This window comes from Dreissena polymorpha, chromosome 4 (genome assembly GCF_020536995.1).
Source record: "Dreissena polymorpha isolate Duluth1 chromosome 4, UMN_Dpol_1.0, whole genome shotgun sequence".
In the NCBI taxonomy this organism is placed as follows: Eukaryota; Metazoa; Mollusca; class Bivalvia; order Myida; family Dreissenidae; genus Dreissena; species Dreissena polymorpha.
The window spans coordinates 56788877-56815202 of record NC_068358.1 but is presented as its reverse complement, the minus strand read 5'-3'; the positions used below and the strand labels follow the sequence as shown (position 1 = coordinate 56815202).

General features: G+C 32.7%; 2 protein-coding genes across 6 annotated transcripts in view; one reads left to right on the top strand and one right to left on the bottom strand.

The window, feature by feature from the left end:
- The window catches only part of LOC127878922 (F-box/WD repeat-containing protein 7-like), a 55440-nt gene extending 53789 nt beyond the window's left edge, over positions 1-1651 (bottom strand). For both annotated transcript variants that reach the window (XM_052425483.1, XM_052425485.1), the window contains exon 1: positions 1633-1651. The gene's annotated coding sequence lies outside the window, so the exon portion shown is untranslated. The remainder of the gene's footprint in view (positions 1-1632) is intronic.
- Positions 1107-25445, top strand: LOC127878926 (arf-GAP with Rho-GAP domain, ANK repeat and PH domain-containing protein 2-like). Of its 4 annotated transcripts, XM_052425489.1 has the most exons (32): positions 1107-1428; positions 2724-2754; positions 3683-3699; positions 6688-6783; positions 7631-7674; positions 9022-9100; positions 12271-12333; positions 12506-12544; positions 12750-12822; positions 13106-13161; positions 13366-13422; positions 13868-13951; positions 14243-14358; positions 14564-14648; positions 15343-15403; positions 17594-17647; positions 17929-18017; positions 18240-18419; positions 18717-18785; positions 19044-19077; positions 19266-19306; positions 19625-19652; positions 19912-19946; positions 20163-20226; positions 20572-20636; positions 20761-20828; positions 21112-21214; positions 21704-21778; positions 22122-22181; positions 22344-22419; positions 22797-22872; positions 23967-25445. In XM_052425489.1, exons 4-32 carry the CDS (start codon positions 6730-6732, stop codon positions 24046-24048), a joined length of 2010 nt encoding a protein of 669 aa, XP_052281449.1. In that variant the 5' UTR covers positions 1107-1428; positions 2724-2754; positions 3683-3699; positions 6688-6729; the 3' UTR covers positions 24049-25445. The 4 variants fall into 4 exon arrangements, with proteins under 4 accessions (XP_052281449.1, XP_052281450.1, XP_052281451.1 ...); XM_052425490.1 differs by lacking the exon at positions 3683-3699; XM_052425491.1 differs by lacking the exons at positions 3683-3699; positions 6688-6783 and having other exon boundaries at positions 1108-1428.
- Positions 25446-26326: the final 881 nt, after the last annotated feature.

Below are 26326 nucleotides of genomic sequence, written 5' to 3'. Positions count from 1 at the left end.
TATTACAACATAATCTTAGTTTTGAAAAAAACGACACACAACAACAACAGTAGCCAATATGTCGATTATGCCGCTTAAAAAAATACACACATGCAATTTAACAGAGCCAACAGTTCACAGTTGACCACAATGCTACATGTGACCTCCGCTTTATAAGTGATTTGGTTATGTTTAAGTTCATGCTATGTTTCATTATGTTTCATGACTGGACGTCCGGGCTTTTTTTAAAGAATGCAAATACCGGTATGTACGAAAAATACTTTTTTTTATTATATTGATATATATGTACGCTCGTATACTATTTTCCGTCGTAGTGTTATAACCTGACAATATCCAGAGTTCCGAGTATGCAAATCTTTACATATAAAAATGTGTGTTTTTTTTCAAGTAAATTATTGTAACGATTAACACAAGTAATGCCGGACATCTTCGACTATCTGTTTACCGCTTTAGTTTTGAATATACCGGTATGTAAACTACGTGAACTATTCTCGAAACATTAAATCGTAAGTTTGCATTCAATGACTCGTATCAATTTCAACAGATGTAACACTTGTGTGTTACTTAGACGTCTGGTCGTGTTACCTGATCCAGGAAGTTATGTACAGTGGAATGTATTGCACGTAGCTTTATTGACTATGATCATTTCCCAACTTATCAACCAAGGGCGTATCGCATTCGATTGCGCTCTAAATATCATCATTAAAAAAAATCTGAAATTAAGACATGGCTAGAAAAAAACTAAATACATTCAAGATATATGTAATAATTAATTCTTGAAGTGATATCAGAACATCACTTCAGCACTTAATAATCATTGGTATAATCTTAATTTCATATTAGATTTATTTTGACTAAATCTATATTTTGAAGCGATATCGGAGTTATATGATTTTTCTATCTATAAGGTTTATATCACGTTGCAACGATGTTAATCTTAACTTCAAATATGTTATTGCTATTTTTTGTTTACCGACAGTTTAGAAAACGCTGAAGGAAAAAATTCAACTTCACTGCAGAAAATTGTTGAGTACATAATTTAATCATTGCATTCCAAAGGGCACAATAAGCAAACGCACAAGTATGCATAAGTACAAAGACGTTTAAAAAATTACCTTTCGAGGGATTAAATAGGATTGTTTTCTTAAATGGTCTACACATTCGTACTTTTTGTTTAATGCTTTTGAAAAGACACTCCATTTCTTAAATACAAATATTCCTAAGTTGGTTGGATTTTTCTTCGTAGGAGTTTATTACTTTAACATTCGTAACTTGTTTATTGCTCAAATGTAATGTAGGTACGCCCCGGCGGATGTAGATATCTATTCATGAACAAAAAATGCAAAGCGATGTCTTCTTGATTGTGTAACCCGTGTTTACAACAGCCGAACAAGTGTTCGAGTGGGTAGGGATATTTTGTCGACTCAGGTAAGCAAAAATTATAAATATTGTATTCTTCGTTTCGTGAAATATCTTAAATGAAACAAGATTAATTTATCTTCAACTGAAATATGGTGATTAAATTTCATTGTAACCGATAACAAAATCGGTGTATTTGCATCAATACAACTTGAACAAAGGTTAAATTTCAATTTGTAACAATGCCTTATGCAAATTACTTTCGTTTCTTACCTTATATTGGACTACCGTAATTTAAATATATTAAAACAATAGCGAAATTAATTTTTTATAGATAATTCATGTCAGATAGAGATCAATCACCTTAATAAACGCGACGGATCACGTGCTTTAGGGAAATACGAACGTTTATAACTGTAGATTGAACATCGGACAGGGTGGTTATTCTCGTATCAGATAAGACATACTATCACAATTATGCATAAACATGTATGATTCATTCTACCCTATCCGATCTGGCCTACACAATATACCACAACTGGTACAGTTCATTGAGTAACAGTTTGTGGGTTTTTGTCGGATATTTCATTTATGTATCGATAAAATATATACACATATCTAAGTGAATAATTTTAACACTTATTTCAAACTAAACATGTGTCCTCATATGGATTTGGACGGTCGTATATAACTCTAGACCGAATTGATAACACAATGACTTGTTTAAATCCATAAAATGCGTTGCTGATGGCCGCTCACAGTACATTTTAAGGTATTGTTTCGTGTTATGGCATCATGCTATTCTGTATACTATGGACTATTGGTCACTAACCTTTAATTAAGGACTTTCTCATGGTGACCTTGCTAGGAACCCAAGTTTATTCATATACATTATGCGTCTTGATTGACCGTGCAAGATTAGGCTAGCAGAATTTCGAAGTCATTTATGATTAACGAGACATCTCATTGGTGTTTAATTCTGCAGGGAATTTCAACCAACCAAACAATATTTTTTCAAAACAGTTTCAATGCAAGCATTGGTATTTTTACAATGTCCAATGTATCCGTATTGGTTTGATTTCATCATATTTACCGGTAGTCGCTCAAATGACCGCTGTTTCGCATGCGACTCATCGTAATTTCATCGCTAACAAAAGCTTATCAATACATATCAAACCGACATTTCGCCATTCAGTTGCTCCAAAATATATAATGTGGTGACAACGGACCACATGTATATACCGTCTGTTCAGAGGATGGTCAGGTGATGCCGAGATTTTATCTCCTGGGAATGTTTCTGATATTTAAATGTTTAAATATTCCTCTTTTGTAGAAATGTTTCATACTATATTACTGCTTTGTAGGTCTTCTGACTGTGGAAACATTGGATGGCAGGTGTGTATTCTAAATTCAAACTATTTTCAAACAATAATGTCTTGTTGCATCGCTGGTTCTTCAATTATTTTAAAATTTATTTACCAACGTATTTAGTAAACGATAAAATACTATAAACATCTTATCACACTCAGAGATATGTTACAGTGTTTGCGTGTTTTAACAAACGCCAGCATATGTATGTCATGTATTTCAGTATTCAGTCAGGCTGCTCACTTCTTACATTCAACAAGGAAATACCATTGAATTAAGATGTTTACAATTAATTTCAACGCGTTTTTGCAAAGCACTCAATCTTTGCAGAAAATATTTACATTTAAGAAGCGACGCCGCTGTTCTAGGCTTGTAAATTGTGTTTGAGATAATGATAGTTTTTCAAAATGAGATGTGGGATATTTTAGTTTCGTATATGCTTAATACAAATGTGAATGAGTACATCACAGTTGGTTACACAAATTATGCTTGTAATACAAACCTTTCAATGAATATTAGCATAAAAACAACTGTAAATTAATTTACAGGACAAGGTTCAACATGCATATATGTATAGTGAAGTGTAGAGAATTTCAATACATTTGATTAATTGTTATCAAATTATATGTGCACTGTTCATATTTATGAATACACTATTGTTAATTATATTATAAAGCTGCAGAACAACGTATGGTGGAGTGAAGGGAATTGCAACACCTTTGCTTAATTGTTATCAAATTATGTGTGCAATGTTCATATTGATACAATAGTGTTTATTATATTTTTAATCTGTAATTTAAAACTTACGTGATATATTGTTGTTTTTTTAAAGTCAATTAATATGGACGTTCGGACGACTTGAGTTGTCGAAAACTGAAAATTATAACTGACATAAAATGTCTTTAAATAAAATGAGCCCTTTATCAATAAAATCAATGTATGCACCCATTTTCAGGTGTAGGTGAGAAACCGGTAAGTGATGGCATAGTAGAAGCCTTAACCTCACTGTATGTAACCTTAATTGGCTCAGGTACTACTTTAGCATCGGGTACTCTTAAGAATACACATTCTATACATAGATGGTGACGTCACTACGTTATTGTCACAAGAGCGTTTGTTGACACATTGAAGAATGCAACAAAGTACCCGGGTTATGGAAACTATACTAAAAGGCACCCGGTCATACTCCGGGGTACTTTTAAGTATATTTCCCTTATACCCTGTGCATTGTAGTATACATAAGAGTACCCGGCATACTTTTAAATAGTACCTGAACCGAAAATGACCAGTCAAGCTATGCTAACCTAGCCATGAAACATATGAACGTCATGCTGCGATAAGTGTGCATATTTTGTTTGCTGTTTCGAAGCTCTGGTCAGATCTTTTCGTCCGATATTAATATTTTATATTTCAATTTTTATTTTGAACATTCTGCTATTGTTTCGATATTCACAGATCAGACATTTGTAGAGCAACAAGGTATCCATCAAGTCAGCATTACAAGTAATATTAGATCATATTTAATTGACTCCAATAAGGATAATTAATATCGAAAGCCTGTCTTAACCTCTGTATGTATACAACCAAGTCCATGTAGATAATCATAAAGACAGTTCGTTGTTGGGAGATAAAGGCGATAGGGGTTTACAGCACACTCATGTTTAATCATAGTTCTACAGATACTACTAGATTGGGTCACACGGTACACTTCCTTAATGTCTGAATATGTCTTCCTATATCCATCCGGAAGTTTAGTTAATTTAGTTCGCTTTCAGAGCATTTTCAATTTCCATGTCATAGATATCCTTTTTCTTCTCAACTGCGAATGTGAGGTGTGTATTGCCTCGAATGAATTTTATTCCAAATGTATAATCTTTATATACAATCTTTAAATATAAGTACATTAGTACATGTATATGAGTTTAATCAACGAAACTAAGTATATACCCGGAGTAAACGGTCTGAATCGGGAGTAAATATGTTCACCAGTAATGGTGTCTTACAAGTCAAAACTCTGGCTGGTCCTAAATCGAGGAGGATGACAATATACTTAACAAATATTTACTTTTACTTGTATTGGCTTTATTACAAAACAATACTTACTAGACGCATTATGAAGCACGCGTATTAACGGAATTCAAACTAATCATCTTCAAAAAGAATTGTTATGTGGGGTACTTTTAAAAGTATGTGCAGTAGAAGTAACATGCCAAATAAATTTTTAATTTGCAACACTAGAGTCACTGCTTCTGTTGCAATCTCTTTTAATTACTAATACGGAATAGTGGATATATATACTGAATTGCATCGGACAGTTCCTTAACCGATTCAAAACATCTATCGCTATATAATGTGGGACTGGAAAATAACATTTTTTTTACTTTCTTGTAATGAAGTTTTGATGCAATTAAATCAAGCTGTTTATTCAAAAACATATTAATCAAGCTTAATATCACATCCTTTAATGTCTACCCTTTGGCAAATGTGTCGCATTTGAATAAATGTGTCTTTCCAGATTCCAAAATTCTTCCGATCTAAAACATGGTAAATATTTCAGTTTGCCGCCGCTTTTATTTAGATACGAAAACCTTGTGGTATTGTTCCCGCGACACGGGCGTTTCAGTTACCCAGAGACTGTAGCAAAGGTCATTTGACAAGTATGAAGTCCCCATTTTTATGTAAGGCAATTTCTTGTGACACTGACCGCTGTTCTGTTTTAATCTTTTTAGTTAATTTCTTCCTCCCCATCCTTTATGACGGACACCTGAACAAAAATATATATATTGAGTGTAGATGGAAGCTCGTTGATCAATCGGTCGACACTTTTCTTTGCTGTATTAGGAATTATTATGAACTTATCTTAATCACAACACAGTATTGTCTGAACTACAAATGCAATTTATGTTCCTATGAGATGCACATATTGGCATCTGGCTCAAAATTAACCTACTTTTATATGTTGTAATGGTACAACACGATGGCGACCTTAGAAATGTACATGCATAAACAATTTCTTCTGTAACTTCCGATGGGAGTTGTAGTGTTCACTAGTTATATAACTTATTATTATAATAATGAGAAGAATTTTCCTTCATGCGTACATTAAAAAAATTAATTTGCTATATCCCGGTGTTATTGAAAAATAACTATTTGCTGTATCAGCTGAACCAAAAGGCATATAGATGTGTTGTTTTCCCATTCATATCGCAAAAGCCTTTGCATGTTTTGCCACATGTTATTGCATTTGTTATTGCAATCCCCCATTGGTTTTCCTGCATAGACACTCAAAAAGCACTGGTTCTCCTCAGTCTACTGAGACAGATAGCCATCAATTCAGCTCCTCAAAACTCATTTTGCCTGTTGTACTTTAGACCCAACCACACACATTCATGCAATATATTGACGAAGCGTTTTGTTACGAATAATTTAAGGTTCAAACTCTTTCCAAGCTATTGATTAAGATGTATTTGCCTTTCATTTGAAATCACACAAAAAGCACAAAAAGCACACGTTGTTTGAAAACTTTGCCATATATGCAATATTATTAAACTATGCGAAAGCTTCGTCTATTGTATTCCAGCACATGCCTATGGTCCAATGATAAGCACTTCTGAATGGATACATGTCATCATGCTCGTCTCTCGTAACTCTTTTATAGTGGTTTTGTACATATATAATGATTTTGTACTGTTTAACTGTGTTTTTATGTACAAAAGTGAGACGTTAATAAACTATTATGTCTGTCTATCTGACATCAAGTAAAAATTTCATTCTCTTTACAACCTGCGTGCTCCCATGACTCCTGCCAATCAATGAAATTGGATGTGAATCCAATCATAGAAATAATTAAATACACTCGAAATTGCACAAAAAACGCCATATGAATTATTCTTATAGCAGGAAATGTAATGTTCTTAATATCGCGTATTATATATATGCACCACTGCTTTTGTAATTCAGAGTAGATAGCTGCCTTTTCAAACGCCCAGATCCTAACTCAGTATGGATTACAGCGAACCAACTATCACAGGCTTCTCCAGGAAAGACTCTATAAGCGTAAGATCGTTGTGAAATATTTACTATGTGTATACAACTATATGTACTTTATGTTATAATACGAATAAAATTCACAAATTTGTTTAATTTAATACCAAAGACATAAATTGAAACGCAAAATGAACTAAAATGTCTTCATCCATTTCACTTATGCGAAATGATAATATTTGTGTAAGAAAACATGCAAGAATTACGAAAATTAAGACATCTTATCTTCTGAGTTCAAGCTCATATATCACACATATTCACCTATGTTCGCTTATTGGTTACCGTTATCTCGTTCTACAGTTGCAGTGTTTAAAACTTCTGTAATATAATATGCCTTTGTATGTCAATATTCTGTCATATAATCTTAATATAAGTACTAATTCAAGATCTACCTCACCTCGCGTATCAAATAATTAGAAAGTTCTATTTCGAAATACATGCTTCTATTTGGTACGAGGGCACACTAAGAATATAAATTATGTATACTTATATAGAAATTATGATGACTATATGCATCATTGCCTAGATATGTCGGTCCATTCTGATTATGCAAAATGAAAGACATTTGCTACTAACTTGCAAAATTATTTGTAAGAAATTCTCCCTAATTATAACCAATGATATTCATGTCATAAAACAGGTTAAACAGTTGTTGGAATGGAAAGTAGAGATATGTTTGCTCTTTTTATATGTGTTTTATGTTTGAATATGCATTAAGTATAAATATTTACAGAATTTATAAAAATACAAACAGTCTTTCAACATATGTTTGTACATACAAACGAGGAATACCAATATAAATTCGTATTGAACATATTGGCAAAAATATATTGAAAATAAATATGTTGTTCATTTGCAGGTCAACACTAACGAAAAGTATGGTGTCATGTACAAAAAAGGCGGGTAAGTGACAGTCAAATGAAAAAGCATTAACGAACATTTCAAAATGATGTTCAATATGAAAATATATAATTGGAACAATTGAAATAAAACCAAACTATCTTCGTGAACAGGACATTTGTGAAGTAATTGAAGTGTTATATATGGTGATAAATAGAAGTAAACGTTGATAAATATTCTAACACGGCACGTGCCAAATTTCATATAAACAAAGAAGAAAATCGTCCATGGGTTATTCTGCAACAAATTATGGGCGGAGCTTACAAACTGAAAGCACGCGCTGTAGCTAAACAAAACATGCCGATACATTTTCCACCAGCAGAAATGAAATGGGTTTTTTTCCATCCAGTTTGGCTGTTATTGAGGGCGGAGATCTGATCGACAGAACAGCCGAAAGCTATTTTTATGGGCGGAGCTCCACATAAAATAGTATGCAAGAAAAATAAGATACATTCTATAAATCTTTAGTAAAAATCGTGTTAAAATCGAATTAATTCGTGTACGTTAAAGTTTGTTGTCGAATAACCCACGGCCGGAAGTTTAGATGCGTGGTTTCAAATCACTCGTGCTTCGCACTCGTGATTTAATCCCTACGCATCTAAACTTCCGGCCGTGGGTTATTCGACAACAAACTATAACGTACACGAATTATTTCTTAATTTTATCGCACATGTTAGTGCATAAATAAATCGGTCATAATGGCATAGACAGTCGGGGAACATATCCCGAACGGGAACTTGGGGGTTTCCATGAGCTGGTAATTTTGCAACCGTTTTATAATTTTGCTTTCCGATCGGGAAATAAACCAATGTTGTTTTTTAATGGGTCGTTGTAAAAGAAAAGTCAAGATAATTAAATAAAATTGCATGTGTGTGTACAAAATGCACTTAATTTTTTTCTAATGCTTCAATTTTTAGCTCTCCTGCGCGCGTTGTGCGTTGTCCATCGGGTGTCATCTACTTCAAGGTCGTTATCGCACTAGAGGCCAACATTTTCATCCAATTGAAACATGCTCCGAGTGTTAATCTTGATAATAACTAGACCGAGTATAGGCCACGTGCGTCCAAAAACTAGGTCGCGAGGTCAAATCGTAGAAAAACTTATCATTTTTGAAGAAACAAGTATGACTCAATCTCCATAAAATTTAGTCAGAATGTAAATCTTGACAACATGCGGGCAAAGTTTTAATCTGGGCTTTTTGTGCCCAATACCTAAGTCATGTCAAATCTGCGAAAAACATTATTACAACTGTAGAGGCCACTTTTATAACTCAATCTTGATGAAACTTGGTCAGCCAGTACATAACCGAGTTTTTAAAATACCCTTTTCCCTATTGTTTAATTGAAACAGCGCTGACATGAAGCAGGCATGGCAGAAGAGGTATTTTGCTTTCGACGGAGTCGCTTTGAAGTATTTCAGATCAGAAAACGTGAGTGCTTTTAATCAAGTACATTGATAAAGTATAATGTATTGTTATAGTGAATATTTTTTCTTGATTGTAAAGTAATGACATCATTTGAAAATAAATAATATAAAGTTTGTAAAAATACTTTAAAGTAGGTGATTTCATGCAGGCTTTTTGTATGACCTTCTTCAATTGAATTTTCATTTAAAATTGTATGTATGTAATAATGTTATAACAAATTACGGAAGTAGGAAACTTTGTTTTCACTTTCAAAACTAATTCCTCTTACATGTTTTAGTATTTTCTACACAAATCAGACACAAAACTTAATGTCGTATAGTACTTAAAAGCTTTCAACCGTCCATAAATTTAAACTATAAAAATCTGAATAATGTACTTGAACGATCACGTCTTCCATCGCGCAACTTTAGCCGCACTAGCGGAAAGAAACCTCATTATTGCACAAGGTCCTTTTTATGCGCCCCCAAATTTTTTGGGGGGAGCATATAGTCGCCGCTTCGTCTGTCCGTGTGTCCGCCCGTCCGTGCACAATTTTTATGCTCCCCCAATTATTATTTTTTTTTTTTTGGGGGGGGGGGAGCATATAGTCGCCGCTTCGTCTGTCCGTGCGTGTGTGTGCGTCCATCCGTGCACAATTTTTGTCCGGGCTATTTTTCAGCAACTAATTACCGGAATTATATGAAACTTTATGGGAAGCTTTACTACCAAGAGGAGATGTCCATATTATCAGCGGGTTCTGGTTGGATGATTTTTCACAGAGTTATGGCCCTTTGAAATTTTCTATAAACTGTACATAAAGTGCAATTCTTGTCCGGGCTATTTCTCAGCAACTAATGACCAGAATTCAATGAAACTTTATGGGAAGCTTCACTACCAAGAGGAGATGTGCATATTATCAGCCGGTTCTCGTCGGATGATTTTTCACAGAGTTATGGCCCTTTGAAATTTTCCATTAACTGTACATATAGTGCAATTTTTGTCCGGGCTATTTCTAAGCAACTAATGACTGGAATTCAATGAAACTTTATGGGAAGCTTCACTACCAAGAGGAGATGTGCATATCATCAGCCGGTTCTCGTCGGATGATTTTTCACAGAGTTATGGCCCTTTGAAATTTTCCATTGTACATATAGTGCAATTCTTGTCCGAGCTATTTCTCAGCAACTTATTACGGGAATTCAATGAAACTTTATGGGAAGCTTAACTACCTTGAGGAGATGCGCATGTTATTTGTGGGTTCTGATAAGATGATTTATTTAGAGAGTTATGGCTTTTTGAAATTTTTAAGTTGCTAATCCATCCATCGTATTATTTTGTCCAAAGTTATGCCCCTCAAGACGTTTCCTTTTATCTGAATATATAGTGCAATATTGTGAAAACAAACAAAAACCTTTGGGGAGCATCACCCGTCTCCGACGGTTTCTTGTTGTCCGGGATATTTCTCAGCAATTAATGACCGGAATTCAATGAAACTTTATGGGAACCTTCACTACCAACAGGAGATGTGCATATTATCAGCCGGTTATGGTCGGATGATTTTTCACAGAGTAATGGCCCTTTGAAATTTTCTGTAAACTGTACATATAGTGCAATTCTTGTCCCCCCAACAACTGACTGGAATTCAATGAAGCTTTATGGGAAGCTTAACTACCTTGAGGAGATGCGCATGTCATTTGTCGGTTCTGGTTAGATGATTTATTTAGAGAGTTATGGCCCTTTGAAATTTTTAAGTTGCTAAACCATCCATCGTAATATTTTGTCCAAAGTTATGCCCCTCAAGACGTTTCCTTTTATCTGAATCAAAGGTGGTTAGCGTGTGGCTATGATATTAATTAATGAAAGCATCATTTTGAATGATAAATTATCATATTATAACGAAAAAGCAACTTTTTTTTGAAAAAAAAATCACTATCAAATATATATATGGCAAGGTATCCAACTCGAAATCACCCGAAAACGGGGTTCATCGCTTTGAACCGCCATTTATTCATCAATTTTGCAGCGATTTTCATGAACCCGTTCTTATTCAACCCAGAGTTGAGTTTCCTTTCTGTAATGTATATGTCTTGCAATATTTTAACAAATACTGGGTCAACTTTTAAGAAATAACACGATACACAACACGTGTGACCCAGTTAACATCGATCAGACCGTATTCATGACTGAAATCTTCACGGAGTAAAGGTCATTTTCCCTGCAAAGTTCACGGACCTCGATACCATAATTCAATAAAACGTATGAAAACACATTCTTACCGTGCTTGCCGTTGCATTATGCATCAAAACTAACTTTCCAGCGCCGCTTAAATCCTTTGTTTACATACATTTCAACTAACTGACATTTTAAAGTGATTTCATTGGTCCAATACGAAGATGTTTCTTTACAACTGGAGATTTCATTCATGAATACGGTCTGATCATTGTCAAGTAGGTCAAGCGAATTGTTTATCGTGTTATTTCTTAAAATTTGACCCAGTATGTGTAGAAATATAACAAGATATATACATTTCCAGAAAGGAAATTAATTTCTGCGTTGAATAAGACCGGGTTCATGAAAATCGCTGCAAAATTGATTAACTAATGGCGGTTCAAAGCGATGCACCCCGTTTTCGGGTGATTTCGAGTTGGATACCTTGTTATATATATATTTGATAGTGATTTTTTTTCCAGAAAATTGATTTTTCGTTATAATATGATAATTTATCATTTAAAATGATGTTTTCACTAATTAATATCATAGCCACACGCTAATCACCTTTGATCTGAATATATAGTGCAATATTGTGACAAAAAAAACTTTGGGGAGCATCACCCGTCTCCGACGGTTTCTTGTTTATATCAATCAGTCGGACATACAGCACAAGTACTAGACACTAGACAATCCTCGTATAATAAATTTGTAACAAAAAAATGCTTCTTAAAAAAATGCAATGCATGACATACATGAGCCGTGTCATGGAAAAATGGCTAGATGCATGTGCGTAAAGTGTCGTCCCAGATAAGCCTGTGCAGCTCGCATACTTTTCGCTTTTATGATATTTTTTGTTTAAAGGAAATCTATTATTACAAAAAATCCAATTTAGGCGGAAAGTGTTGTCCCTGAATGCGGACTGCACAGGCTAATCTGGGAATACACTTTACCAAGATGGATTTGATATATTATATACATTCCAGAGTTTTGAATCATTGCGGATCATACCCGTTTCAACGATGAAAGTAGTCACACCTTGTAAACAAGTACGTATAAATAATTGTATCTTTCATGCATAATGTATTTTGAAATTGTTGCTGATAACATTTAAAAGCGCCTTTCAAAACAATGTATTTAAACGCTTGAAAATCTTTTATTCATTACACTTTAAAAAAATATTTGCCGCAAGAACTGTAGCATTAATTTATTTTGTTTTAGGAAGGAAGCCCCCGCGATTCTATTACAGACTTGTTTACGGTATATTTTTGCTGTGTAAATAATCTTATAAATAAATTATATGTAAATTTGTACACATATTTGGGTATAATTGAACTATCTTGTTGCAAATTGCTCTGAAGAGTATGCGTGTAAGTATGCTATAAGTGAAGGTATAAAATATATTATTCACGAATCTATCATAATTCATATTGTTTGGCATTAATAATGTTTTATTAATTTTTAGATTGGTGGCCGAAAACACCAGTTTGAGCTGGAATGCTTTGATAGGTCATACCGATTTGGAACGGATACCCTTGGTAAGAACACATCACGTTAGAATGTATTGTACATATAATAATTTTATGCTGAAACTGATTCAGCCTATTTTATAAACCACCATATCTATCCTTGTTCAAGGCATTAAACAGTTCGGAGGTGAAACAGTTCAAATATACGGTTATGCACGCTATTATGAAGTTGCTATTTTAGAGTACTGAGCATTTATTAAAGGTTAAAAATGTAAGAGATTAAAGTTACCCTTTCTTAATGCTATGTTTGTACTGTAATACGAAAACGTGTTTTACTTACTTTGGCTTCCAGATACCTCTATTGAATGGCAGCACCATTTGACTGCAGCCATAATTGACTACGAAAAAGTATGTGTCCGTTGCGTTATTATAATATGTTTGATTGAATTAATTTATGTAATATAAATCATTATTTAAAGTGTAGATAAATGATGGCGGCTTTTATACAAACAGATTGGATTTTAACAAATTTCCCAATATTTAAATGCGTCGCTTTTGTTAGACTTCCTACCTTCGTGTTGTCAATTATTTGTACATATTTTATTTTCTAAGAAATATCCGAACTCCGTCAGGAGGGTGGGTGGCGTCATGAATAACCCGGACATTTCGGTAAGAATATTCATATTCCTCTGTCATATCTATGCAATAACGCATTTCACATTCAGCTTATTATTATTATTGTTATTATTGTTATTATTAATATTATTATGATTATTATTATTATTGTATAATAATAATAATAATATTATTATTATTATTATTGCAAGTAGTAGTAGTAGCAGCAGTAGCAGCAGTAGCAGCAGCAGCAGCAGCAGTAGAAGAAGTAGTAGTGGTAGTAGTAGTGTTTGTTTCTTATTATTTTTTTGGTTTACGTAGAAGTAGTAGTAGTAGTAGTAATAGCAGCAGCAGTAGAAGTAGTAGCACCTGTTGCTGTTGGTTTCCTAGTAGTCGTATTAGTACTTGTACTAGCGGGTCAAGTTGTAGTAAATGCACTCTTTAATATATTAAGGAACATATATCCCATTAACACTAATTTTGAATACTATATATACAGGGTCGAATACGTTTTGACAACAATTCGTCGGCGTATTTCGTCGCCTTGAAAAACGACATGTTCAAGTACTATAGAGACGAAGAAGTAAGGATACATTTTGTTATTATGACCATGACGTAATTTGAAAAACAACAACTTTTTTTTTCAAAAACAGTCTTTTAACTTATATATAACAATAGAAACGTGTAGACGAATCTATTTTTGTGTGTTTTTGCCTCTGCTTTGCTAAATATTGTTCACTTTAAATATGCATACTTGAAATAATGTAATGTTTCTGTTTTTAAATATATTGTTTATTGTATTTTTGCTAATACAATGGATCGTTTTATAAGTTTAGTTTGAGGTCTGATATGTTTGAACCGTTTTCTGTTGCAGGATTTCAACAACGGCGTTCCTATTCACGAGATTCCGATCAGTAAATACATGATGTCTGTGAAAGACGTGGACAGGGTCACATTGAAAGTTGACGTTGGCAACAAGCAAAGTTTCGAGTAAGAAGATGTTGCTTTACATTATGCATCTTCTCCTTATATGAGCATACATTCCCCTCCATGCAAAATGTTAACCAAAATACTTGGTCTAATTTTCTTATAAATGCAACTGAATAACACACTAAATTCAGTGTACGGCGTCGTATGTAAATCCCAATTTTTTGATGACGCGTTTAAATTCCGTCTCCATTAAATTCGTTTCCAGACTACATTTCGAAAACATTCAGGACGCGGCAGCATGGAAAACAGCCATAGATACCGCCATTGGAAAATCACTTGGCAGCATGAAGGTAACATAACTGTGTGTTGATGTCTGACACTGCCTATTATACTAGTCAATCAGGTTTCAATCTAACTTAAATGCTAACTGCTACGAGTATATCGAGCTTGTTTGTTTTACGGACTTTTATTTGCAAATGTCAGCCACAAATATAATCGAGGAATGAGTTTATCAGCTGCTTAAAGTCTAATGAATGTTTATTCACATGTTACACATATGTGTGCTTGCTATATTCAAAAGATGAACATCAACATACCAACAATATTTATTATATACTTATCAATTTTCTGCCACCAAAACAGGCTGTTTTCAAGAGTCATATACGAGCGACCGTATTGGGTACTAGCGTGGTCTGTTTCCGTTTCAAAATCGTAGCCGCGCTACTTTTTGATATAATGCAAACACTAGGCTGGTTTCGGCATTTTTCGTGATTTTTCGAAAATAGCTCTTGATGGTTTTTGTTTGAATAATTATATGTCGAAAAAGGCTTAATAAATTGAATATTACACAAGTTGTGGTGTTATAAGACCGCGTACCATTGGCGTTTCTTGTATAAAGTAGCATACGACTTTACACAACCATAACGACTGTTATCTGAACACCATACTTCATAATATTATACATATATTTTATATACACCAGCATGTACGAAAAAGTTGCTCATTTTTTAAATGCCTAAAAATGTTAAATGCACATTTTGTTAGTATGTTGACGATGTTCGCGAGCTGGAAGCAAACAGGACATGTGCTGACTGTTCTTCAAAAGGTAAGTCTATTGTTGCATTCTTGTTGTAAGTATTTTATTACTAGATTCATCAAGGAGAGGTTCATACCAGACTCATTTACGAAAATCTTAATTTCGCAGATGAAAGCAATACCCCGGGTCTTCTGCTACTAATAGATTTTGAAAAGGCCTTCGACACAATGTCCTGCGTATGCGTTAATAGGACTTTATCATGGTATAATTTAAGACTTTACATTATAAAATGGTTTAACGTGTTGTGTAAAGACGGGGTATCGGCGGTAACGCAATGTTTTTGTTGTATCAGATTTGTTCCCCTATACAACGCGGTTGCAGACAAAGAGATCCGCACAGTTGCTACATTTTCGTACTGTGCTTTGAATTATTATGTATTAAACTATGGTCAAATCCTTAATTTAATGAATTTAAAAGCGAAGACACAGAATACAAGTTGTCACTATTTGCCGAGGACACTTCTTTACTCCAGGATGACTCTGCAGAATCTTTTAATGAAACCTTAGATGCATTGTAACATTTCACACACTACTCAGGGTAAAAATTTACTTTCGACAAAACGAATAAGTCTGGATATGTAAAATACATTTAGTTCCGAAAGCATTAAAACAAGATGGAAACTAAATTTGAAACAATAAACTGTTGACTTGTTAGGCTTAATGTTTAATATTGACCTAAAAAAAATAAAAAAAAATTACGATGATAAAATAATCAAAATTAAAGCCTTATTTAAAAACTGGTAAATGCGAATTTTCACACTGATAGGTAGCTTTCAAGTTATTAAAATCTAAGCATTACCTGTGTTAGATAATCTTTTTGTTTCCTTGCCAAATCCACCACATATCTTGTTAAAAGAGATCAATGGACTATTTTTTTAATTGTGTGTGGAATGGTTAACTGCGAATTCGCCAAACTATTATACTTAAAGAAGGAGTTTTAAAGACGATTGATCTGTTTTCTTTTGTCAATACTCTACAATACTTAATCCGTAGATTGCCACTAGGAGTGGCAAATGAATACATATTGTTAAATACAATGATTGATGTTCAATTCACTATCCTGAAAATTCAATTAACAGGGTAAAATGAACTTTGGAAAGAGACATTAAAACCATTTATTGAACTCTGTAGAAAAGAACCATTTAAAAATCAGTTTGTGCTTCAAAATCCATTATTCTATAAACCAGACATAACAATTAGTAACACAATTGTATTTTAAAAATCATGGTTCGAAAAAAGGCGTTCATTTTATCAGTGACATAGTGAACGCTGCTGAACTTTTAATCTTGTACAATAATGACGATTTTTTCTAGGTATTTAACTTCAACCCGAAATACTTGCTATTTGTAGGAATTATTAATAATTAATTAGTTATTAATGCGGTTAAAAGGCACATGAAGCTAAAACGCTCTAATGACACTTTCTTTACGACGACTATTCCCACTAATATTCTATCTAAGTCAACACAAAAGGTACAAACATATGTATGAAAAAATTAACAAAGATTAGTCTTCGCCAGTGTGCATAATTAATGGTCGAATATTTTAAATTTTATTGAAACAAAGAAAGGCGACATATCTTGAAATGCCTTTTCTTATTACGCGGATATTAATTTACCGTGGTTTCAATATAGAAATGTACATAGAATCATAGGTACACACTCCTTTTTTTATTTTAAATTGGATATGCCACTTCGACAAACTGCATTTTTTGTCAAACTGAATTAGAAACTATCGAACATTTATTTTGGATATGTAAGCACGTCAATAAATTAGTAGCACAACTGTTATCATGTCTTGAAATTTTTATTATGCTCTCCTGTAAACTAGAACATGCAAACACAATTTTAACCCTTAAGCCTTATATTTCTTTTGATCAAAATGTATATTTATAATTGTAAAATGAACCCAACTAGACTCACTCTTAACGCAGCAAAATCGTACCTGTCCTTATATTGCAATGTACTAAAGGAAATTAACTAATTTAATAATTTGCGTAAAAAAATGAATGGGAACTATTGTTACCCCCTTTTCAGTAGTAACAAGAGCAGTCTTGTTATTGACAAATATCTCTTTGAAGAGATATATATATTATTCTTTCAAACTTTGTATTCATAACATTGCTTTGTTTCGCTTCATTTTTTATGTACTGGCGTTATTTCTCACTAAGTTTTGTGTTGATATTACCCCTTTTTTTACAGAGACATTGTGGGCATCGATTAACTTGGGAATTGTGTTGTGCCCAAAATGTGCAGGTACAACCGTCATTTAAAACGTAGCCATCCTATATATCAAACTTTCAAAATTTATTTAATAAGTATCATACAATATTTTGTACATTGTTTAATGAAGGAACATGTGTTGGTACATTTGAATTTCTTAAAAATGTCAAAACTTATAACAGTGCTATAAAATCTTGAATGTGAATGTTAATAATTAACTAAGTAGTACGTTGTGAATGTTAGTTAAATGTTTGACATATATAGAACATATCTAACAGAAGTCATATACTTTTTTCTTTCTTATGTAATTGCAGGTTGCCACAGATCTCTTGGTGTCAGTGTATCAAAGATACGATCACTGTTTTTAGACGATATCTTTGCCACTAATGTTAGTGTTTTACAGGTAATACCTTAATTGAGACAATATTCGAACTTTATTGATGTAGTCATTGTCGCACCACAATATTGCTGAATAAATGCATGAATCCGGATTCGCACATTAAGATACATACACTGAAATTACGGTAATCGCCCAAGTCATTGTCACGTTCGTACAACATAGATTATCACTAGATATATAACATCTCCATGGACATATTAAAAACAATTTAAAAATATTTATTAGCTCCTTCATAAAATCGGGAACGAGGAAGCCAACCGTTTCTGGTACAAGAACCCACCCACTGACCGCGCAATAGACAGGGACACGCCAATCGTAATACGCCGACGGCACATCGAGGAAAAATACGCGCAGAAGAAATTCGTGGAAACAGCGGATGAAATGTCAATAGACGTGGTTAACAAGGTGATTACAATCTGGAAAATAGCACAGTAGTCGTTTTGATATTACGGGAATATATAGCGATACAATAATGCCTAAGTGTACGTGGAGGCTGTCCAGCTTTATGTAATAATAGATTTGACACGACGCTTAAATGAAATAATTATATTTGTCAGATAAATTTTATCAAATGTTTATAGCGATTAAATACATGATATAGACATTCACTCGTACATTTTTATTGCGTACATAAAAAAATATATAACAATAACATCTCTTATAATAACAAGTATTCCTTTGATAATATACTTTTTGTTGCAGAACTTCGTCGCTGCTGTAAAAAATGGCAACATCTTGAAGGTCATGCGCTTGTTCTACCGCGGTGCTAATGTACGTTTTGTTACCAACTACATAAACAATACAGTATTAAATAGATGCGCACGTTTACAAACTACACTTTGCAAGCTATTTCTTATTATGTGTAAATGGCTTATGTCGTAATATAAGTTTAATACTTTTTAAAATTACTTATCGACCTTAAAGAACGTAATGATATTGTCAGCCAGATTGTGCCAGTTCTTTCCATTAGGCTTATGTGAATGTAAATACATTCTTAAAATCAACACGTGTTATATAATTATTTTTCAGATATACGGATTTTGCACGGATACTTCTGAAACAGGTTAACAATTTTATTTAATTTGTTAAAAATAAACCGTGGCCACAATTTTTCGAAAACTGACCATCATGAAAAATGTATATTGTCAGATAAACTTTGTATATTCAATTCTCTTAATTAATTATCGTTCTTAGAACTGCACATAGCTGAAGGGTTTATTTTTTGATAATGACAAATGTCACTTATTTCAGTCATGGAGCTTGCTGAAAAATTAGGACACCATCATATTAAGGTATATGTTTTAAAAGTTATAAAGTGTAAAGTATATTTCCAAATGTAAAAACCTCGATATAGTCTAAGTTTATATAATTATTGTGTTTATATAATTATGATTATTGCCGTGATCTTCAATCAAAAGTATATCAAATGATGTGTTTCAGGGCAATTATAAATTAAAGCGCCCATATGGTGTTTATATTTTCCTTGCATTTCGTTAATTGTTTACTAAACTATGGTTATTTTCTTTCATCCGAATTACGATTATACAAATAGTTTTTCGATCTTAGATTAATAAATGCCATTTAATGTTCTCAATATGTTTTTTTTGCAGGAATTTCTTCAGCAAAACGAATATACAGGTAATATTTCACGAATGTGTAAAGCAACAGTGTATTTTGTGAAATAACAAAGGCATAATTTGTTTTGATTTATATAAACAAATATAAATTGCTAAATTGTTCTTGATATGACAAACATCTATATTTTCTTAATTGCTATCATTTTAAACGCGCCTTACAAAAAGAGCTCAGCGTTAGACATCCCCATTAAGAGTTAAGTCCCTTTATTTCAAATTGTAGTAAATTCCTTTTACTATTTAAAACCCCCGTTTGATTTCAGATATTTCCATGCGACTCTCAAATGAAATCGACGAGGTAAGTAAATCATTAGTTTTACAAACATCTCATGATTTGTTTAACTAAATTTACAAATACATGTAAAAATATTCCTCTGCAGGTAAATTTGAACAAATTAAACGGTTTTAATTTCGTACGCATCAAAATACAAAGAAACCAAGTAAGTCACGGATACACATTGAATAAGTGACAATCAAATTGTTCAAACTTTGCCATTACAAAATGACATTACAGATGAATAAAAAAGCACACGCTTATTGCGAAGGATATTTGGAGAAGACCGGTCCGAAAATGAAAGGTAACTTTATATAAACATATTTATTGAATAACGTCATACACCCAATAAATACATTTACATGGAACCGTTTTCTAAATAAATGTAATGATAATTAGAAATCAATCGCGATAACGTCATTTTGATGTAAATTTGTATTATTTATTGATGCGGTACATGTTTTTATTTAAAGTGTGCGTGCGTGTTGGTCTTTTTGTCACATGTCATACGTTGTTTTTGAACATGTAACTTCTGCCAACACATCAACTTCATGTCCACTTTGTTATAAAAAAATACACTTATCATAATTATACTAAATTTCGTGATTATATCAAAATGATCTGTACGTCTTGTCATAATCTGCTCTAGGTTTCTTGAAGAGGCGATGCGTTCTAAACTATGGATGCTTAATGTACTACAATGAACAAAATAAGGTTAGCATTAAAACGATTAGTTTGTATTGGATATGAATCAGGTCAAATGCGAATACAGTTTTTACTCTATAACTTTGTTCGTTGAACCAACATGCAGATAATAAACATGATCTACTTTTTTCAGAGATCTTCAGAGAGGGGATGTATAAGAATGTCACACAGCGTCTGCGTTTCAGTTCCATCATGCAAAAAGTAAAAAACATATTACTGTGATAGATAAAGAACATATGTTGGTTTCATTTGAATGTCACACTTTGACTCAAGACATTTGTATCAACAGTAGTGAGATCATGTCTATATTTCACATAGAGCAAGAAGTGATATTTTTATTTCATTCGCGTATCGTGTTATTGTAAACGAATTTATAATATGTGTTCTACTATATTATAGAAATACAGAAACATATATAAAACTTCGCTACATATAAATTCGTTACGTGCTTAGCCGCATTTTTACGGATTAAGTTTTATTTCAGAGACTTTGCCTTTGATATTAGTAACCTGCAGGAGAAACGGGTATACAGATTTGCTGCTAATAATGAGGAAGACCTTTATAGATGGACCAACGCATTGTGCTCCGTATGTTTTTCTTAATCTTTAGAAGATTTGGTCGCTGGGCAAGAACAAGATATATCTAACGTTATACGTATTTGTCAATGAACTCAATTATTTGGTCAGCTTCAAATGAACCTTTTGAAGTACAACGTGTGCAAGCACTCTATAAAGTTAAAACCAGCTCAAAGACCATTCTTTAATTGTCGAGAATTTACGAAAACAGCATTTATTAATTCAGTCAGATATATTGAATACCACGTGTTTTATTGTTATTGTACAAAAAAGTGGCACTTAAGTTTTCAATGAATGAAAGGAATGATATATGTGCCTTTAGCTCGAAGTGGTTATAACGATGCGTGTAAAAAGCTCAAAAGAGCGATGCACCTTGAAAATGAAAACTGGTGCACGTGAGTTTACGTTGTTTACATCATGTATTCACGGCAGAATAGTTTTCCTATTATTAACACCAGAAGGTTTGCAATCTATAATGTTGTATCATTGTTTACTTTTCAGGAAATTTGCCCGACGGATACTCGGATACCCGTGAAGTTTGACATGTGTGGAATTTGCTTTGCAAAATCACATATTGTAAGAAGTGTGCGAATGTTGTTTTGATTTTTTTTCTTCTTTTTCTTAATCGTTATAAAGAGAAAATTGACTTAATAAAGACCGTATTGAAAAGTCATATAACAACTTTAGATTATACGTATAATGTGTGGAATTTGCTTTGCATAATCACATATTGTAAGAAGTGTGAGAATGTTGTTTTGATTTTCTTCTTCTTTTTTTTAATCGTTATAAAGAGTAAATTGACTTAATAAAGACCGTATTGCTAAGTCACATAAAACCTTTAGATTATACGTAAGACATACACATTAGCTGCCGCCATTTCATTTGAATAATTAAGTAGAAATGATATTTCATGTTTCAGAGTCCATGGAGAAAGTCATGGGTAGTACTGAAAGACAAGGCAATCCATATCACATATGTGGTGAGTAGCCATGGCTTAGAACTGTTGTCCCAACGACAAAGCGATTTAGTTACAATGTTATTCATCAGAAATTTGATTTGTTGTTAACTTTCGTGTTAAATTTATGTTTATTTTGCCTATGTGGTTGCATGACGAATGACACAATAAATCTGTGTTTTTCAGGGTGACAAAACAGAAAAGACCATTGTTCTGTCTAGCGGGACAAACGTTTACCAGTCAAACGTGAAAAAACACAAAGGTATTGTTTAATTTTCAAGTAAGTCTCTACATATATAAATGGTACTTATTGGGCTTTTTAATTTTAGAAGGCACAGTTATTTCAGAATTGGAACTATCTCGTGAAAAATATATTTGTAAATGTATTGTTTGTATTCATACTTAAACTGATCTTATGTTGCACATGGTTCAAATGTTTTATTTTTATTATTAACAATAAAACATTAGAAGAACTTTCACAGATTGCTATAGGAATGCATAACTGTTGCATTTTAAATTATAAATTTTAACGCGTCAGTATTTATTACAATTTTTCATTTACTTTAACTGAATAAAAGCCTGCATGTAACACATGTGGGACACCTAAATTTGGAATTTTCCGTCAATGATTTTTTTCAGTTCTGCCAAACGAAGAGACCTCCGTGGCGGATGTTTTGAACGGGAACTGCTATGTGGAAATAATTGCGCCAGATATGTGAGTACGCTGTACACAATACTTTTGAAGTAATGTATTACTGTTATTGTTTACATCGACAATTTTGCAAGTTGTATTATCCGAAAATCATATGAAAGTTTATGGATAAGTTTTTAGTTGTAATGTAGAACTCCTGGAGCCCTTTATTAAAAACAATAGATAATTGAACTTTGTTACTCGAGTTAAATTAAAGTTCAAACACATACGGTATTCAAACGCCTGCTATAGACTGAGTGAATAATGATCTAACTTTTTTTTCCATTATGGTCTGCTCACCATAAATTGAGCATTGTGTGTTTAAAGGGACCGTCAACCACGAATGACGAAAAAAGAAAAGTTCTAAAATACCATATTTTTTACAATTATTATTTATATTGATTAAAATATCACGACTGGTATATTACATATAACTTAAAAAAAGATCATATTTTCAGTATATTCGGTAATAGAATTTCGCGATGTGAAATCGAAAATAGGTGACATAACGATATACGCCCTAAAAATAACGCAAGTAAATTGATTATTTTATATATAAAATATATACAATTCACTATGCATGCACAATTTGCTTTTCTAGGTTTACCACGTAACGATAATGATCAATCTACTGGCGTTATTTATATAGTTAACTGGTAGTTACCTGGTAGACATACCCAGTAAAATTGATTACTGAATATACTGAACATATGAAAAACTTAACAACTTTTTTCAAGTAATTTAATATACCAGTCGTGATATTTTAATCAATATAAACTAGAAATTGTAAAAAAATACGGTATTTTACCACTTTTCTTTTCTTCGTCGTCGTGGTTGACGGTCCCTTTAAGCAAGCTTTTGGATGTATATGCACTGATTGCTTTGCAAGCGCGAACCAAGCTAAACATCGGTCATATCACATCTGCTTTGTTTCAACGTGATTGGCAGTTAATTATATAATACAATAATACATATGATAAATAATATAATCTTTATGCACACTTACAATAAATGTTCACTTACAATCATGCAAATTATATGGGGTTCAATTGTACAAGATAGAGATGTTGTCATTTGATAAAACGTCACATTCGTAAAAAAATATGTTTTCGTTTCAGGTCCGAGGTAACAAGTTTCCAGGGTTTGCTACTGGAAGACACTAACCGATTGTTTGAAATCGTCGAGAATTATATGAAATAAGTTAATGACATTTGAGGAAACATTGACCCGACGTGATTCAAAAATAAATTGTCCAGTGCATTGAGGTACCTCTTATAACACGACTGTGAAATGTTAAGTGCTGCAGAAACATGTGCCAATAAATGCCAATGAATGCAACATATCTCTTAAGATATTGCCAAAATGAAGATATGGCATTTATTACTACCAGTTTTTTTTCCAATCCAGGAGAATGAATATACATGTAGTCAATACTCCTATACATACAATATTCTGATACACAAATATGTATCAACAAATTTAATATTACTTGTACATTGATCCGTGACGGTCAAGATGTGTTTGTTGCATGGCGCTATCCAATGATTCTTACTGCGTATCAAGTTTTATAGAATTAATAATATTGTTTTCTAGTGATTAATTGGTTGCAATATGACCATATTAGAAACTTATTTTTCGAACAATATGCGTAAGCGTATGCGTTTAAACAATGTTTTATGCCGAGTAATATATATATATAAACACACATCGTGGTAAATTTTGCATAAACAATGTTTACATATTAATATTCATTTTGAAAAAGTCAGAAAAAAAGAAATAAATGCAAACATTATTTTTAGAGTGTTTTATTACGTATGTGAAATACTTTATAAATATAGGTCGTAAGTTTCACAGATAAGTGACCATTTAAGTGTAAATCAGTTTTATAAACGTAGGATTGGTCAGCCGTTTTCAAAAAGATGCATTTATTTAGTAATGTTTCGTTTTGATGCGATGAACGATCAAACCAAAAATCGCTTTCGTATTCTTTGGCTTTACATATTCTATCACGTCTAAGAGTAAACTTTGTTTTATTCTATATACCCTTTCAATTGCTTACCTATGTGATGATACACAAATGAGCAACAATTCAATGTATTCTTAATTTATGAATACAAAATAAAGTTTAAAATTGTAATATTTTTATTAAAAGCATCATATTTTACTAACCCATCACACAATCACATGAACATGTATAAAACATTTAAAACGTTTAATAAGCATGGTGTCTTTGTTCCTTACATACTTGTGTGCAATATGCGTGTCCGTGCGTTGCAATGTATATATGTATTGTAACGTTCCCTATTCACATGTATTGTCGTTGAGTTCAACATTGTTACTTGATTTTTTATTCATAACAAATATATGAATCGTTATTTTGTTAATAAAACAACAACACATAATATAGCAGATATTCTATTACAGTACTTACAATATTCGCAGCATACGCGCGAGCATACCGCTGTTTGTAACAATACGGAATATCCACCAACGACATTACGTGAATTGTCTTTTTATTATTATCATTTGTACATGTCCAAACATTAAATCTGTGTCTATATTAATAAAGTATTATGGATAATAAAGTTTGAAAATAATTGTCCTGTAATTTGTAACAGATGTTTTAGTAGTGGTAGCACTTTAATTGTATTATTCATTGATAAAGTAAGACTTGTCACGCAGAACTTTTTTTAATCTGTTTTGTTTAGAAATGGAGATCTACCCAATGGAAATTAAGGAATTAGAATCGCAATTGTCGCTGGTTCTTTGTCGCAACGTTATGCTATGAAGTGAATGTACTTCTCGAATCAACATAACATAACTGGTTAATACAAATTGTTAAATATGTTACTACAAGTATATGAATTATTTAAGTGACGGTGCAATATTTAAGAATAAGACCCAATACCGATACAAGCCTTATATAATTGGCCATGTCAGTAGTCTTCAGGCAATATGTCCTCTAGATACACATAATTGTTATATAATTAAAAAACAACAACAACACATCCTATCAATCCAAAGACGTGTTGTGAATTGCTCGATGCTTTTGTAGGTTCTACACTTAATTATGCGTTTGAAGTGCGTAGCGCATTGGGTCATTGTCGACCTGAAATGGCTTGAAGTCAACCGGGGTGACTAGAAGTCGATTCTTGACCAATAAAAAAAATCTTGAACTTTAAGTTCAAATTGAAATTGTATAAGAAAAATAATGGTTTTATTTTGAAAATTTCGATAAGAAGACAGAACTGGTGACGGAGAACTTAAGTTAATGATACGATTTACTAGCGTCGTATTTAATTAAATTGTAAAACATATAATACAAATTGATACGATTATGCATTGCCTATCTCAGTCGCCGTGGAGAAAGTCATGGATAGTCTTGAAAGACAACGCATCCCAAATCATTTATATGATGAGTATATAAACTAATGTTGTTAACGCATGCGAACTTATGTATATAGGATCTATTACACGA

Excerpts from the sequence above, each read along its gene's own strand:
- LOC127878926 (XM_052425488.1), top strand. The coding sequence starts at position 2,695 with ATGTTTCATACTATATTACTGCTTTGTAGGTCTTCTGACTGTGGAAAC. Across the intron at positions 17,648-17,928 it reads GTTGTGCCCAAAATGTGCAG|GTTGCCACAGATCTCTTGGT; the intron begins GTACAACCGTCA and ends ATGTAATTGCAG. Across the intron at positions 20,829-21,111 it reads TCAGTTCCATCATGCAAAAA|AGACTTTGCCTTTGATATTA; the intron begins GTAAAAAACATA and ends GTTTTATTTCAG.